The sequence below is a fragment of the Haematobia irritans genome, chromosome 2, assembly GCF_050003625.1.
Source record: "Haematobia irritans isolate KBUSLIRL chromosome 2, ASM5000362v1, whole genome shotgun sequence".
NCBI classification, from domain to species: domain Eukaryota; kingdom Metazoa; phylum Arthropoda; class Insecta; order Diptera; family Muscidae; genus Haematobia; species Haematobia irritans.
The window spans coordinates 98,327,610-98,344,924 of record NC_134398.1 but is presented as its reverse complement, the minus strand read 5'-3'; the positions used below and the strand labels follow the sequence as shown (position 1 = coordinate 98,344,924).

At 39.7% G+C, this 17,315-nt stretch overlaps 2 protein-coding genes across 3 annotated transcripts; both read right to left on the bottom strand.

The window, feature by feature from the left end:
* Positions 1-2,033: 2,033 nt before the first annotated feature.
* Positions 2,034-9,478, bottom strand: LOC142225854 (uncharacterized). Of its 2 annotated transcripts, none has more exons than XM_075295673.1 (2): positions 9,048-9,478; positions 2,034-2,970 (listed from the first exon to the last, which is right to left on the bottom strand). In XM_075295673.1, exon 2 carries the CDS (start codon positions 2,966-2,968, stop codon positions 2,366-2,368), a length of 603 nt encoding a protein of 200 aa, XP_075151788.1. In that variant the 5' UTR covers positions 2,969-2,970; positions 9,048-9,478; the 3' UTR covers positions 2,034-2,365. The 2 variants fall into 2 exon arrangements, with proteins under 2 accessions (XP_075151788.1, XP_075151789.1); XM_075295674.1 differs by lacking the exon at positions 9,048-9,478 and adding an exon at positions 8,479-9,011.
* On the bottom strand, positions 3,028-8,268 carry LOC142224843 (uncharacterized). The gene has a single exon (XM_075294627.1). The coding sequence runs from the start codon at positions 8,266-8,268 to the stop codon at positions 3,028-3,030; it is 5,241 nt and encodes a 1,746-aa protein (XP_075150742.1).
* Positions 9,479-17,315: the final 7,837 nt, after the last annotated feature.

Sequence of the window (17,315 nt, the reverse complement as noted above, 5' to 3'; positions counted from 1 at the left end):
TGAAGAGTATGGAATCCGAATTTAAAGATTTCTCATTGTCCATGACGATTGTTTTAGGAACACCAAAGAAAAATATAAGTTCCCTTAATGGTCTTCTTATGTCTTCAATTGATTTAGTATTTTCGCTTGCGCGTATTTAGAAAATTTATCTAAGGACGTCAAAATTATTTTCCTATCTGTAGAAAACAAATCTATGTGTTCTACTTCTCCGGGATATGAAGGAATTGGAGTTTCACTTAATCTTGGTTCATTAGGGTGTCTATCATATTTGCTTTTTTTACATATAGAGCACAGTTTTACTATTCTTTTGAATTTGGACAACATACTAGGAAAATAAAATCTTTCTAAAATATGGGCCTTGTTTTCTACGGCATTTCTATGGGCTCGATTATGAGTCTTAATTATAATGTCTTCTTCTTCATCTTCAGATGTAATGTCCTCGACAAATTTTTGTGTATAACGTGCCTTATAATTAACGAAATGATTTGGGTAAAATTCCTGTATTTTTCCCATTACTGATTCCGGGGCTTTAATGCCATTTATAACCGAAGTATTGAGATATCTTTTTAAAAAATGGCAAATGCTGGCTCTACAATGGTGTGCCTATGAAACCCAGGGAATATTATTTTAAACTGATAAGATGGAATTTCCCCAATAATTAAGAAGATCTGATTTTTAAAGACATTAATAGGGACTTCTACACTAGGTATTAAATTTTCAGGTGAACTTTCGTCGCTGTGAACAGTGCTGGTCAGGGTATTTATGCCAGAGGTCGGGGGTCTTGATAAGGCATCTGCAACTATGTTAGTGCTGCCTGGTTTATACCTTATTTCATGGTTGTATTCCTCAAGTATGGCTTTCCACCTTTTCATATTACTATTTCTGTTGCTAAGTGCATACGTCAGGGGCTGATGATCAGTGTAGATAATTACTTTTGATTTACCATATAGGTAGTTTCTAAGATTATCTAATGCCCAGACTATTGCCAACATTTCTCTCTCATTAGTGGCATAAGACTCTTCTTCTTTTGAGAGAGCTCTTGAGATAAATGTTATGGGTCGACTTTCTTGGCTTATCACAGCACCTATATATATTTGAGGCATCGGTTGTTAAGTGGAATTCTTTTTCAAAATTTGGATAGGATAATACTACCTCCTCAGATATTAAACAGTTTTTTATTGGGTCAATGGCTTTTTTTTTCTTCCTCCTTCAGATATATTTTGATTCTACTAGATTCATTTCTGGAAACCCTTCCATTATTTCCCCTTAACAGGTTTGTTAAAGGTTTTGCCATTTCAGCGAATCCTTTTATAAACCGCCTGTAATAATTAAAAAGTCCCAGGAGTGAGCGAAGTTCTTTCAGTGTATTAGGATAAGGGAAATTTATGATAGATTCTACCTTTTTGGGGTTTGTCTTGACTCCGTCAACAGATACTACGAAACCTAAGAATTCCAGTTCTTGTATGAAAAACTCGCATTTTTCTAGCTGAACTTTCATGAAAGATTATGTTAAGGTGATTAATATGATCCCTTTCGATTTTGAAGAAAATTATGATATCGTCTATGTAGACGTAGCATATTTTTCCTATAAAGTCACAAATCCTGAAGATGTTCATCATCCCACTGTCTGTATGGATATAAATATGTCTTTTTCGAGATCTATGCGAAATAAACTCGTATTGAAAACTGATAAAATATTCTCTTTTAATAGAACTGATTATGAAAAACTGAACTCATTACTATTAAATGTGGATTGGAATAAAATCTTACCAGCGAGAAATCTTGATGAATCAATAAATACATTTTATGAAACTTTGAATTCATTCATAGCCCAATCTGTTCCATTAATTCGAATAACTTCTCACACTGGTCCACCTTGGAATGACAGTAAATTACGTAACTTGAAGAATAGAAAGAATAAACTTTATAAAAAGTATAAAAAATCTGGATTTGTGACTGACTATGTGAAAAGGCGGGGAATTAAATAAAATAATTTATCAATGAGGGGGGGAATAAATAAAAACACAATTAAATTTCGGGTTTAAAAAAAAATAAATTAAAATTTAATTTATTGGCGGGGGTATTCGTACCTTCGGGTATTTGAGCGAGAGAGTAAGTAAGTGAGCAACTTTCGTTCAATTATATGTCATTTCAATTTTTTCATATTTCGTTATAAATTTCAGGGGTGTATTTTACAATTCATTGTACCTAAAAACTAACAGGGTGCCAACCTGAACATCCCGCCCCCCTTGCAGGAATGCAACATAGGGGCAAGCAGGAGCTAGGGGACAATAAAAAACGAGAATTCAATTTACAATTCAAATGGACATACAAATACAAAAAACATAAATAAATAAATTCAAATTCAGTGGGACCCAGAATGGACGTGAATCACAATAGTAGCCGGCCCATGACCGGTATTGGGGCTAACTGTGGTGGAGTTGGTCGGATTGTGGCCACAGGTGCATCGTCCACTGATGGTTCTCTGCTGCTGGGTCTCTGGGTTTCGTGCTACCCTCCTGGAGGCATTATTGCGGCGCCGAGCATCATCGGAGCGCCTTTGATGGGAGTCACGTTGCGGTGGCTGTCTGATAGCTCTAGGAGCCTTCTTCACCTTTTGGGGTCGACTAGCGACGGCTCTGGGGGGATCTTCGCGCTTCCGCTGATTCCCAACAAATCTGGGGTGGAGCATTGTGTGGTGCTCACCACAGCACTCCATACACCTTTCCCGACTCCTGCAATCAGTCCTTTTGTGTGACTCCGCCAAGCAATTAAAACAATAGCCGAATTGCATTACGGCTTTACGACGTCTTGCAGGGTCCATAGCTCGGAAACGCGGGCAAAGGCGGAGTGCGTGTGGTTGCAGACACACTTTGCATCTCACCTCACCACACTTCTTCTTTGGTTGGGCGACGTCCACTTCTACCTCAGGGCGCTCGTTTTTGAGACGACGTGATGGGCCAGACATGTCTGGAAATACGAAAATAAAAGATGGGACAGCACACACACAAAGAAAAGAAATGGTTATTAATTTTGTCCATCAACAGGTAGTAGTACGAGTTTGACAACGGGCCTTGTAATAGTACAATTTCCAACCCTGATGTCAACAACTCGCACTTTGTTGTCGGGGCCTAAGTAGATCTTTTCGATTCTACCTACTTTCCACTCTGGTGGAGGCAAATTATCTTTCCTGATTACTACCAGGTCACCAACGGCAAAATCTCTTTGAGGAAATTTCCACTTATTTCGCTTATGGAGTTCAACGAGATATTCCTCTTTCCACCTTTTGGCGAATGAGTGAGAAAGGACCTTAAGTTTCTGCCATCTATTCACATAACTTAACGACTCAATTGCCGTGTCGGGCTCCGGTGGGGAGAGAAGGGCAGAACCTATAAGGAAGTGTCCTGGGGTCAAAGGAGCCAAATCGTTTGGATTATCGCTCATAGGACTAAGGGGCCTAGAATTAAGGCATGCCTCGATTCTAGCTAGCATTGTGCTGAACTCTTCAAAAGTAAACTTCTGAGCGTGAGACACTTTCTTAAGATGAGTCTTGAAACTCTTAACTCCTGCCTCCCAAAGACCACCCATATGTGGCGCACCAGGGGGAATAAATTTCCATTCTAATAATTGGAAGGCGTTAAGCGAAATAAGATTTTGCTTCACTTCAGCGAGAAATCGGGCTTGGTCTCTACCAAGAACATTAGAAGCTCCTACAAAAGATGTCCCATTATCCGAAAACACCTTAGAAGGGCAGCCTCTTCGGGAGAAAAATCGGGTGAACGCAGCAATAAAACAATCAGTCGACATGTCATTTGTCGCTTCCAAATGAATTGCCTTAGTCGCAAAGCAGACAAACACAAGCACATATCCCTTAGTGATACGGCAACCTCTACCAATGTAGGTCTTTATATCAAAGGGGCCTGCAAAGTCGACTCCTGTGCATGTAAACGGGCGAGACAGTGTAGTTCTCTCAGGGGGAAGAGCGGCCATAATTTGGTCTACAGTTTTCTTCCGAAACAATACGCATGCACGGCAATTATGGATGATTGTCCTTACGAGATTCTTCAATCTGGGTACCCAAAATTCCAATCTCATTAATCTCAACATTAATGCATTTTCACCATGCACCGTATTCTTGTGAATGTACTCCAGGTACAATCTGGTAAACCGGGCATCATAGGGTAGAATTTTGGGGAATCTCTCGTCATAGGTGAGAGTAGGGGAACGCGCAAGTCTACCATTCATCCGCATAAATCCATCAGAATCTATAAACGGATTGAAATTCAATAAAGGGCTCTTTCGAGATAACTGCGCATTGTTCTCCAGCGCCACATATTCAGGAAAATGTCGACGCTGGCAGAGGACAACAAGACGACCTTTCACAAAGTTGATCTCACCCTGTTCCAAGTTGAAGGATGAATGCGTCTGTGTCGATTTAAACTTCGGGTGTATTCGATGAAAGAATCTGAATACATATGACAAAACTCTTAGGGCTCTGGATAAATCAGAGAAACTGGCCAAAATATCCTCAGGAGGGGATAATTGGTTCAAATTGACTTGAATCGGTTTAGTTTCAAGATTCGTCATGATTCTAAACGTAGATTTTGGCCATTCGGAGCGAGGGCGACATAACCAAGCGGGACCTTTCCACCAAAGGTTATTTGTTAGAAGATCGCGCGCTGAAGAACCTCTCGAGGCTATATCAGCGGGGTTATCGTGTGACAGAACATGATGCCAGTTACTAGTACCGATTTTCGTAGAGATGTTAGCTACTCGATTCGCAACAAACGTAGGCCAGTGGCACGGGGGCTTCTGAAGCCACGACAAAACTATCGTCGAATCAGTCCAATAGAATGTCTCAATTTCTGGGAGACTCAGCTCGGAGCGAATAGTCTCAACCATATCAGCCAATAGAGTTGCACCGCAGAGCTCTAAACGGGGCAAGGATTCAACCTTGATTGGCGCTACCTTAGTTCGTGCTGCGAGCAGATGCGTGACATAATCACCAGGGGCGTTTTTAATTCGGACGTATAGTGAAGCCGCATATGCTTTCTCAGAAGCATCACAGAATGCATGAAGCTGAACTTCATGGTCTGGGCTGAAACCAACCCATCGGGGGATCTCTATCCGTTCGATTTCACTATAATCGTCCAAAAACGCAAACCATCTATTCAGAGTCATGGGTTTCAAACATTCGTCCCAATCTGTTTTGTCCTTCCAAATTTGTTGCATTATAATCTTAGCAACTATTATCTTAGGGGCCAGCCAACCTGCTGGATCGAACAATTTAGCTATCTCAGACAAAACGGCTCGTTTGGTGACGGAAGATCTAGTAGGGGCTAAAACCAACTTGAAAAAGAAAACATCTTTTCCAGCGTTCCAACGTAAACCCAGAGTCTTGGCGGTACTTTCATTGGAAATATTCAAAAAGTCATTATCCAATAAATATTCGGGGGGTAAATCTAACAAAAGACCCTGCACATTAGAAGTCCATTTTCTTAGATTAAACCCAGCAGAACCTAGAACTTCCATAAGTTCATCACGGCTCGTCATGGCATCATCTAAACTGTGAGCTCCTGCCAAAATGTCATCGACATACATCTGCGAACGTATTATCTCCGCAGCAGTCGGGAACTCACCCTCGACGTCATCAGCAAGTCTAAGTAGGGTCCGAATAGCAAGATATGGGGCACAGTTCACACCAAATGTGACCGTGTTCAATTCGAAATCTTGGATTATATCATCGGGGGCTAGACGGAAAACAATTCGCTGATATGACGCCTGATCGGGATGAATCAGAATTTGCCTATACATCTTCTCGATGTCGGCATTGAAGACAAATCTAAATAATCTCCATCGGAGAATCAAAACAATTAGATTTGCTTGTAGAACGGGTCCAGTATACAATACGTTATTAAGACTAACGCCATTAGAAGTGACACTGGAAGCATTAAACACCACACGTAATTTAGTGGTGGCGCTGTCAGGCTTGAAAACAGCGTGATGGGGTAAATAATACACAGTATTAGAAGAATTTACCTTATTCTCATCAATCATGGTCATATGTCCCAAATCAGCGTACTCTAGTAGTACCCTGTCATACTGAATCTTCAGCTCGGGATTTCTCATTAACCGCGACTCATTTCGCTTAAATTGAGAAATGGCATTATTCCGGGACAAACCAAGTTGCAAATCTTTGGGGTATTCACGCTTAAAAGGCAGTGAAACAACATATCGACCATTATCATTACGATAAGTCGTTCGTAGGTATAATTCCTCACACCATCTATCCTCTTCTGACATAGTGCATACTTTCGGTACATCTTCGATTTCCCAAAACCTAGCAAGTTGATCATTCAACTCTATGTGGCTGTAAAATGATACCACCGACTGTAGGGGCTTGGTTTGGGAGACTTTGCCAGTCACGATCCAACCGAAAACTGATTTCTGGGCAATAAGATCACCATTAGGGTGCTTATGAACATCAGTATGCATTATCCGAGAATATATATCACCACCCAGTAAAAGGTCCATATGAGAACACTTTAGATCACACATCGTGACTTCGGGCAGATCTACATCTAGTAGCTGTGACAATGAATAAGTAGGCAAACGACCAGTTAACTTGTCAACCACATACGCATCTGTCGACAACTCAAAAGTTGGGTCAATAGGGGAGCACAAAGAGATCCTACAAACATTAGTAGACTTCGCCGATATCGTGCCGTTTAGGCCAACAATATTCGCAGAAGTAACTGGGAATATCGGCAAAGCAAGTTTCTTTTGCAACTTTCGGGAAATAAAAGTTGCTTGCGAGGCAGGATCGATCAATGCTCTAGCAGAACACTTCACGCCATGACAACACAAATCTACCACAGTAGTTCCCAAAAGAACTGTAGAAAACTGTGATGTTTCCATAGCAGTTGCAAAAGTTTGCAACGAACGGGCAGCCTCTGATGTAGAAGGAACATCGTCAGAAGCTGATCGGGCTGGATTTCCCATATCGCGGGTCATTCCAGGTCGTGAGCTCGAATCTCGACTTACTTGTGCTGAGGATTCCCTTCTATGCAAGTGAGAATGATGTTTTTGTTTGCAGAAGAAACATATATTTGAGCTCTTACAATTGCTAAAAGTGTGCGACGAAGCTAGACAATTCGTGCAACATTTGAGTCGCTTGACTGTTTCCAATCGATTGTTAACCGACATTTGAAGAAATTCTTCGCATAATCGTAGGGGATGCGATTCGGAACAAAGAGGACATTTCTGCTGAGGATTAGATGGTATAGTAGTAGAGAAGCTCTTAAAACTTCTATTACCATTATTATTAGTAATTGACTTTCTCTTTGGGCTAGTAGGTTTCCTCACATAACTCGGACCAGAAGACGTCGAAATATTATGGGCGCCTTTAATGTCAAAGACGGACTCAAGGGTCTGATACCGAGCAGTCAAGAACTTATCCATTGTTTCCCATTTAGGTAGGTCAGAACTTGACCCTTGAGATTGCTCCCAATGTCCTAGGGTAACTTCAGGAAGACGGGTGGAACATATGAAAACAAATACAACGTCCCAATTCTTCGTATCAATGCCCAAAAGAGACAAATTAGTTATGCAATCGCTCATAGTACGCTGCAATTGCTTAATAGAGGGGCCAGATTCCTTTAAAACGGGTGCAAGATTGAATAAAATCTTGAGTTGGGCGTTTACAAGAACCCTTTTGTTCTCATAACGATCGACTAAATTTTGCCAAGCCATCTGAAAACCCTCATTAGTAATCGGACATGTTTTGATAATATCGCGGGCTTCACCTTCCGTCTTTTGCATCAGATAATACATTTTCTGAATATTACTGATATGTTCATTATCTTTATATAGGGCAGAGAACATGTCTCTGAACGTAGGCCAAGATTTATAATCACCAGAAAAAATCTCAGTATCACAAGGGGGAAGGTGAATTGGAAGGGATGAACTAGAAGACTTCTTCTTCGCATTGAGCTTTTCAATTAAAGACTCAATAAGGGCTAGTCCACGCACATACGTCTTATATGTTGCGATATATTTTGCCTTAACTTTGGCAATATCATCACTAGAACCCATAGTGTCACACAATTCCTCATAAATTTCACGGAAATTCTCCCAAAGTCGAATAATTTCCTGTTTATGAATGTTGAGGCTGTGGACGGTGTGATCATCCTCCTTGAGCGAAGTCACGAACATATCCAAATCAATTAAGCGGTCTGCACTTTTAATCAAATTCTTGATATCAGACATTATTATTTTCAATAAAATTCAAATTTCGAGTAAAAAGTTTAATTTGGTATGAAAACGGGGTTGCAGAACTCAATTCCAACAACAAACGTAAATAGGGTTCAAAAAAATTCAAAAAAGTTATGATTTTTTTTTTATTATTGGCAATAAACAAATATTTAATGCCTTTGAATATTTTTCGTAAATTAAAAAATATTTAAATTTTGGTCTTACCAACACCACTGTGCAACAAAACTACGTATTAGTATACGATACAATGTGCAAGAATCAAAAATATTTCAAACGGGCGAAACTACGGGGTTAGTTCGATATCAATTTAATTTATTATACAAAATAGTCACAATTGCCTCTTACTTGCAATATTTTTCAATAATTAATTAATTAAAATAATTAATTTTAATATTTGTTTTTCAATGTAAAATAATTTTCAAAATTATTTAATGAACAACTTTTGTTCCTATCGAGCCCACTGTGCAATGTTCAGTTACAACTCACTCGAACATGTAATGCAACCTGTAGTACAATTGAATGCAACACACACGTATGTACGTATAACAGTCAACCACACTACTTGATATGAGAGACGGGAGTGGGGGTAATAAAGCAAGCTGTTGGTTTTGTTTGGTTGTTAGAAACCAAAGCTTATGGGCAAATGAAACACAACAACAACACACAGGCAAAGGAAAGAGTGACTTTGTATTTATTATTTCGTTTATTTCTTTTGTTATTCTTGCACTTTTGTTTACTTTATTTTCACCACTAATAAATGTCAACAACCTTACCTTGGTATGATGAATATTATAGGGGAAAACAATGGTGATAGCCAATAATTTAGGGGGTAAAAAATACCAAAATAACCAATTGATTTTCGGGCTCTAAAAAGAGAAGCTCAATGATAAATTATTTTATTTTAAATCTCGGGCGGTTTAATCCGGTTCGAAGGACCAATGAAAAGGCGGGGAATTAAATAAAATAATTTATCAATGAGGGGGGGAATAAATAAAAACACAATTAAATTTCGGGTTTTAAAAAAAATAAATTAAAATTTAATTTATTGGCGGGGGTATTCGTACCTTCGGGTATTTGAGCGAGAGAGTAAGTAAGTGAGCAACTTTCGTTCAATTATATGTCATTTCAATTTTTTCATATTTCGTTATAAATTTCAGGGGTGTATTTTACAATTCATTGTACCTAAAAACTAACAGGGTGCCAACCTGAACACTATGCAAACTACTCAATTGCTCGTTCAGAATACAACCTGTGGAATAAACAATCCTATAACAATTATTTATCGAAAATTAAAAATGAACTGAAGCTTAATCCAAAGTCATTTTACAGATTTGTTAATTCTAAACGTCAATCAAATGTGTATCCAAGAACCCTTCACTATGGTGCTGTTTTAAAACTTCAACCGTCGAACTGAACGGACGTGTTTTTTAATAGCGGAGTATTTCATCGTAATAAGTACTTATTACGAATTTCACGTGTGGTGGAAATAATAAACCACCATGCAGCGAAATTCAAAGTCATCCACTGGGTTGCTAACTTCAGGGCCCAGTGGACGGGTAACGACTGAAGTTATAAATTTGGGCATCGACCAAGAGTCAGGCCCAATTAGTCGACCTGTAGACGGGTCGACTGGCGGTGACACTTTGGCAAGTCGAACCTTTTCTAAGGTGACGATATCAAAAGGAGGCAATCCCTCTCGAAAGAGATTCAAGGAACGAAGAAATGCTTTGTTTATCCTAAAGAAATTAGGATCAGGCGACCCAAGCACGTTATCGGCTAAGCAAAGCGATTCCTTAAAATGGGCTCAAGGAATTCTTGAAGCTGGAAAAAGGGAACGATCACCGGATGAGCTGCCATCCTCTAAACGGGATCAAAGATCGTTTGCCTCAGTTGCAAAAGACAGCCTTGTGATGGCTATTATTAATAAAGGAGCATTGGACGGTATGATTCCAAGGCAAAAATGGGGGGAAATTGAGAACGCGATGTCTGGTGTCTACTCAGAGGTGCGAAAAAAGTTTCCCGGACCAAGTCCTCGACGGCAAGATGCTGGATGGTATCAAGGACGATATAAGTTAATAGCTTTTGCAGACCAGAGGTCTATGGATTGCTTTAAAGCTGCATTGATGCTAATTGGTGAAGTTTGGGAAGGAGCCGCTTTGGAGTTAGTAGATAAAAAAGACATACCGGCTAAACCTAGAGCACATGCATGGATACCGGCAAACCCTCCTGATCCTGAGTCAATACTAGAGAGACTAAAAGAATGTAACCCAGATCTTCCAACCGCCGATTGGAAGGTTGGTCGTTTGGATGAGGTGGATGGACCAAGACGACATGCGGTGTTTATATTAAACATAGAGTCGCTGCCACATCTAGCCCAGACCCAAGGACGCGTAAGTTATGGCTTTCATGATATCCATATGAAGGTATACAAAAGCGATCAGCCAAAGGATTCCGAAACGGACAAGCCTCCGGTAGAGTCAGCAGTGGAAAAATCTCCTAGCGAAGCCGAAGGAGACATAAAACCTGCAGACTATGGCGAAAACCATATGCGGGAAGTTTCTACAGGCTCAAGCCTCACCAAAACTGAACCGCGGATTGTTGCGAGAGTCACCGAGATCTGTGAAGAGGAAGCCCTTGATGACTCAATTGAAGCGGCTGATGTGACAGTGGTTGAAAATTTGGATGGTTCTACGGTTCCTCCAGATAAATCTTCACCATTGTAAGGCCGCTTGTGCTGCCTTAAAAGTTCTCCTGATGAAAGGAGACATAGATATAGTTCTTATTCAAGAACCATACATATATAAGAACAAGATCTGTGAATTAAGCACTCCGGGTTTCAAACTTTTGCATAATACCGGTACCGATATAAATCGAGCATGTATAATTGCTAAAAACGAACTAAACTTGTTTCTGCTTCCTTCATTGAGCAATGCAGACACTGTCGTAGCCAGTCTAGAGATATCCACATGCAAATATTGGGTATCTTCGGTCTACATGGGACATGATAGGGAGATGCCACCCTGTGCCGTTAAGACCTTAGTTGAGGAGTCACTAAAAACAAAGACAAAACTCATTATGGGATGCGATGCAAATGCACATCATAGTATTTGGGGAAGTAGTGATACTAATGCAAGGGGAGAGTCGCTAATAGAGTTTATTTTGCGTACTAACCTGGTAGTTTGCAATAAGGGAGATGCACCAACCTTCGTCACCAGGAACAGACAAGAGGTTTTGGACGTAACGTTGACCTCTCCGGAACTGAATGATAAGATATCTGAGTGGCAAGTTTTGAGGGAACATAGCTTCTCAGATCATCGCTACATCAGTTTCAGATTGGCTGTTCGTACTTCAAAGACCATATTTCCGCCAAATGTTAGGAAAGCTGATTGGAATAGGTATAGGGAATCGTTCAATTCGATGATACCGGAAATGCCGGAGACAAATATGAGCACAGTGCAAGATATCGAACACGCAGTGGAGCGGATTACTAAGGCCTTCAACATTTCACTGAAAGCTGCTTGCCCTAGAGGAAAGCCAAGGGGGAAAAATCGGCCGCCATGGTGGACTACGGAGTTAAGTAATATGAGGAAATCCTGCAGGAAGCTCTTTAACAAAGCAAAGTCCACAAGAGCTCCGGAGGATTGGGACACTTACAAGATGAATCTGAGAGAATATAAACGAGAACTGAGAAGGTCTCAACAAAACTCTTGGGATGATTACTGTAGCAGTATTGAGAATACGTCAGAGGCTTCCAGACTACGGAAGGTACTAGCATCCACTAACACCGCTCCAGGTTTCATTAAAACATCGGAGGGAAATTGGACAACGTCCAGTGAGGAGACGTTGGAGGTACTTTTGGACACACACTTCCCTGGAAATCAGACGGTTGAACCATGTTCCGGCGGTGTAACAGAGGCTCAGCGATCATTTCCTATCGAGGAAATTGTGTCGGAATCTAGAATAAAATGGGCTTTAAATAGCTTTGGACCATTCAAATCCCCCGGACCTGATGGAATTACTCCGGCGGAGTTACAGGCAGTGGCTGAAAGAGTTATCCCCTGGTTGACGGTGATATATAAACGATGTGTAAACTTAGCATATATTCCAGAAAAGTGGAGGGAAACAAAAGTCGTCTTCATACCTAAAGCAGGAAAAGCCTCCGACCAATCAGCTTATCCTCATTCCTACTTAAGACCCTGGAGAGGATGATAGACATGTATCTTAGAACTAGCGTGGATTCAAGTTTGCTCTCGAAACGACAGCATGCATACTCGAAGGGCAGGTCTACTGAGACCGCATTGCATGAACTAGTCAGCTTTATTGAAAGCTCACTATCTGTCAAAGAATACACAATCGTGGCGTTTCTAGACATCGAAGGGGCGTTCAATAATGTTGATCCAGGTATACTTAGGCTGTTAGACGAACTTCTAATAAAGAGACGTATTTCAGCCACACTAGGGCAAGCAAACATACAAAGGTATGTGAACAGAGGCACTCCCCAAGGAGGAGTTCTATCACCTCTTCTTTGGAATGTTGCTATAAACAACCTTCTGGTTTCCCTAGAAAAAGAAAGGATAAAAGTGGTGGCATACGCAGATGATGTGGCGCTAGCAGTCAGGGGAAAATTCCCATCCACAATCAGAGATATTATACAGAGAGCTCTCCGGATGACTGAGAAATGGGCGAAAGATAATGGTCTTGGTGTAAATCCAGCAAAGACAGAACTAGTCATGTACTGCAAAGATCGTAAAACTCCCACGGTTAGGCCCATTTCCTTAGGGGGTACTGAAATTCCCTTTGGTGAGTGTGCAAAATACCTTGGCGTTATTTTGGACAGGAAGCTGAATTTTAGGCTTAATATTGAAGAGAGGGCGAGAAAAGCCACGGTAGCTTTGTACTCGTGCAAAAAGGCAATAGGGAAAAAGTGGGGACTAAAACCAAAAATTGTGCATTGGCTATACACTGCAGTAGCTAGACCTATAATGCTATATGGTGTTGTAGTCTGGTGGCCGGCACTTCAGAAACCGACTTGTTTAGATAAAGTTCAGCGTATGGCGAGCTTATGTATCTCAGGCGCATTTAGTAAGACAGGAACAGACTCCCTTAATGTCATGCTACATCTATTGCCTTTAGACATTTTGGCCAAACAGTCAGCTGCAACAACGGCTGTGCGGTTGCGCGAGCTATCGCTGTGGTCGGAAAAAATGTACGGCCATAGTTCGGTCCTCAAAATAATGCCAGATGTGCCTAACGTAGTGGATTATACCCTGGCAAAACCACTTTTCGACAAAAAGTTTGAAACTCTAATTCCCAACAGTGAGGCGTGGTGTACACAGACCCCGGGGAATAAAAGATATATAGATTTCTATACTGATGGCTCCAAATTGAATGGACAAGTGGGGTTCGGAGTATATTCTAAAGATCTGGAAATTCGAATAGCGAAAAGATTACCTAATCACTGTAGTGTTTTTCAGGCTGAAATATTAGCAATAAGAGAGGTGGCGAATTGGCTGAGAAGTAATGTTCCAACAAATATTGGCATTAATATATACTCAGACAGTCAACCTGCAATAAAATCCTTGGACTCTGTGTTCCTCAACTCGAAAACGGCCATCGACTGCCGCAAATCTCTCAATGAGATGGCTGAGCAGTACAATATTCACCTAATATGGGTGCCTGGCCATAGGAACATACCGGGGAACTGCGAAGCGGATGAGTTGGCAAGGCTAGGGACTACCTTACATATTCCAGGGGAACTGGAATTTGTTGGTATGCCCCTAGCTACCTGCAAGCTCATGCTGCGTGAGAAGGCTGTTAGGATGGCAAATGTTCGATGGGAGAATTGCAAGGGTTGTAACGACACCAAGCAAATATGGCCCCATTTCAACTTAAACCGCACACTAGATATGCTAATGTTCTCGAGACGTCAGATATCACTCCTGATATCTGCTATAACGGGTCGCTGCCTGATAGGCGATTTTGCAAAAACTATTGGCGCGAAGTATAATGACTATTGTATGAGCTGTCATGATGCGGAGGAAAAAGAATCAATTAAACACCTCTTGTGTGAGTGTCCTGCATTTTGTGTAAAGCGCAAGCAACTTTTAGGAGCATATAGCTTCAGATTACTGGCGGATCTGGAAAACGTTAACTTAAGCAGTCTGCTAATGTTTTTGGAACAATCTGGTTGGTTCAACAAAGAAAAATAATCAAGAAGGTTCAGCGGTTAAAACTAGAAGTGCCCATATGTAATGGGTACTTTTAGTTAATGTGGTATCACAATGGACTGAATAGTCTAAGTGAGCCTGAATCTTAATCGGGCTGCCACTTTAACCTAACCTAACCTAACCATGGTGCTGTTGAAGGGGATGATAATGAATCTATATGTAATTTGTTTTCAAAGTTCTTTGCAACAACTTACTGCCATAAGGATTTCAAGCAATCTGATGCGTACCCATATAAGATACAGGAATATTCGACATTCACTACTCCATTTATTTCTCCTGATATTGTGATGAGTTATATGGAAAAGATAAAATGTTCATATCGCCCGGGCCCTGATGGGATTCCCAGTAACATCCTCAAATATTGTGCTCATTCTCTTTCGACTGCTCTTTCATTTCTGTTTAATGAATCTTTGCGCACAGGTCACTTTCCTACATTGTAGAAGAATTCATTTATCATTCCGCTATTTAAAAATGGAAGCAAGTCAGATATTACGAATTATAGAGGCATTGCTAAATTAAGTGCTATTCCAAAACTGTTGGAGAAAATTATTTCTGATAGTTTGAATCATCAAGTCTCCTCTCTTCTATCGCCTAAACAACACGGCTTCCGTAAATCTTGTTCGACCATAACAAATATCTTGGAATTGACTACAATGGTTAATGAAGGCTTTAAAGATCGTTTACAGACTGATGTCATTTATACTGATTTTAGTAAGGCGTTTGACAAAGTAAACCATTCACTTTTACTGTACAAACTGCATCGCATGGGCTTCAGTGAATTAATGGTATCCTGGTTTGAAAGTTATCTAAAGAATCGTACACAATTTGTAGTATTTGATAACATTATTTCAAAATCAATACATGTGCCTTCTGGTGTTCCACAAGGAAGTCATCTTGGCCCTCTATTGTTCTGCTTATTTATAAATGACCTTCCATCAGCCATTAAATATGGTTACACTCTCATGTATGCTGACGATGTTAAAATTATAAAGGTTATTCGGAATAGTGATGACCAATCCTTACTCCAATCTGATCTGAATAGCATGTACAGATGGTGCTCATCAAATATGATGGAACTGAACATAAGGAAATGCAAGCATATCTCTTTTTATAGATTAAATTATATCGACACGAATTATAACTTGAATGGCACAACGCTTGAAACTGTTGAATCCTTTAAAGATCTTGGAATACTTTTGGATCGCATGCTAAATTTTAGATCTCACATTTCTATGACTGTAAATAAGGCCTATGGATCATTTGGATTTGTCAAGCGCTGGAGTAAGGAATTTGCTGACCCATTTGTTACAAGAAACTTATATACTTCACTTGTGCGTCCTATCCTGGAATATGGATCTGTAATTTGGGACCCACAGTACCAAATTCATTGCAATCGTATTGAATCTGTTCAGAAACAATTTTTACTGTTTTGTTTACGTCGGAATAACTGGACACCTCAAACCTTGCCGTCTTACAAAGAAAGACTATCGCTCATCAAATTACCTACACTGAAAAGTAGACGTACCATGCTGAATATCTGTTTTATGGTTGATTTAATTAACGGAAGATTTAAATCTGACTTCCTTATTAACAGCATATCATTCAATGTACCCTTTAGACCTACCCGCAACTTTGAACTGCTCCACATTGAATACTTTCGAACGAACTTTGAAAACAACGATCCACTTCGCCGTCTTTGTAAAGAATTCAATAAATTTTATTATTATCTTGATTTGTCAGAAGAGAAATACAATGTAAAGAAAAAGATAACATTATTATTAAATACTTGATATATTAACAAACAATATGTATATAATGTAATATATTACTGTTAGTCTGTAAGGGTTTAATCCATAGATGAAAATAATAAAAAAAAAAAAAAGAATGTCATCTAATGTTCTTTGGAATATTGCTGGTCCATTTTTTAGACCGAATGGGAGTCTGGTAAATTCATACTTCCCATTACATATGGAAAATGCGTTTTTTCTCGATCCTCTTCTCAAAGTGGAATTTGGTGGAAACCACTTTTTAGATCTATTACCGAAAACAATTTATTTCCCCCAAGATTAGACAGAACTTCTGTAATCTCGGGAATAGGGTACTTGTCTGAAATTGTTATACTATTTAACTTGCTATAGTCTATTACTACCTTATATTTCTTTTGACCTGAAGTATCTTCTTTCTTCGGTACGACCCATATGGGAGAATTGTATGGGGATCGAGACGGTTGTATAATTTCATCTCTTAGTAACTTCTTTATTTCTTCGTCAACGACTCCTCGTAAGGTAAGTATAATTTCTAGTGTACAGTGGGGTATCTGAAGTCGTTCTTATTTCAGCAACCACCTTTGTGGTATAAGTTAGTTTTTCATCAGGATCTGTAAATAAGTTGGAATGCTTTTTTATAACCTCCCCTAAGTTTGCTGATTGCTCCTTAGTTAGGTGTCCTGTTCTAAATTCTATGTTGTTGACGTCTTGAAAGAAATGTTGAGGCTATTTTTCCAATATGTTTTATCCAAAAATAGTTCTCAGATATGTAAATAACAGCGGATAATTCCCTCATGGAATCACTACCTAATATTGCATCAAATGTTTTTAATCCTGGCAAAAGGAAAAATTTTATGGGCTCTATTTTTGGTCCGAAAATACTTAAAAAGGTATGATGGGTTATTTTTATATTTTCGCTAACTGACTTTGCTGTGAAGTATCCTTGATTATCTATAGGATTTTCTACTAACTCGGGTTTAATGTAATTTTTATTACTTCCCGTGTCCAAAAGAATTTTTATCATTTTACCGTTCCTCGTTTTAGTTTT

Excerpts from the sequence above, each read along its gene's own strand:
- LOC142225854 (XM_075295673.1), bottom strand. The coding sequence starts at position 2,968 with ATGTCTGGCCCATCACGTCGTCTCAAAAACGAGCGCCCTGAGGTAGAA.
- LOC142224843 (XM_075294627.1), bottom strand. The coding sequence starts at position 8,268 with ATGTCTGATATCAAGAATTTGATTAAAAGTGCAGACCGCTTAATTGAT.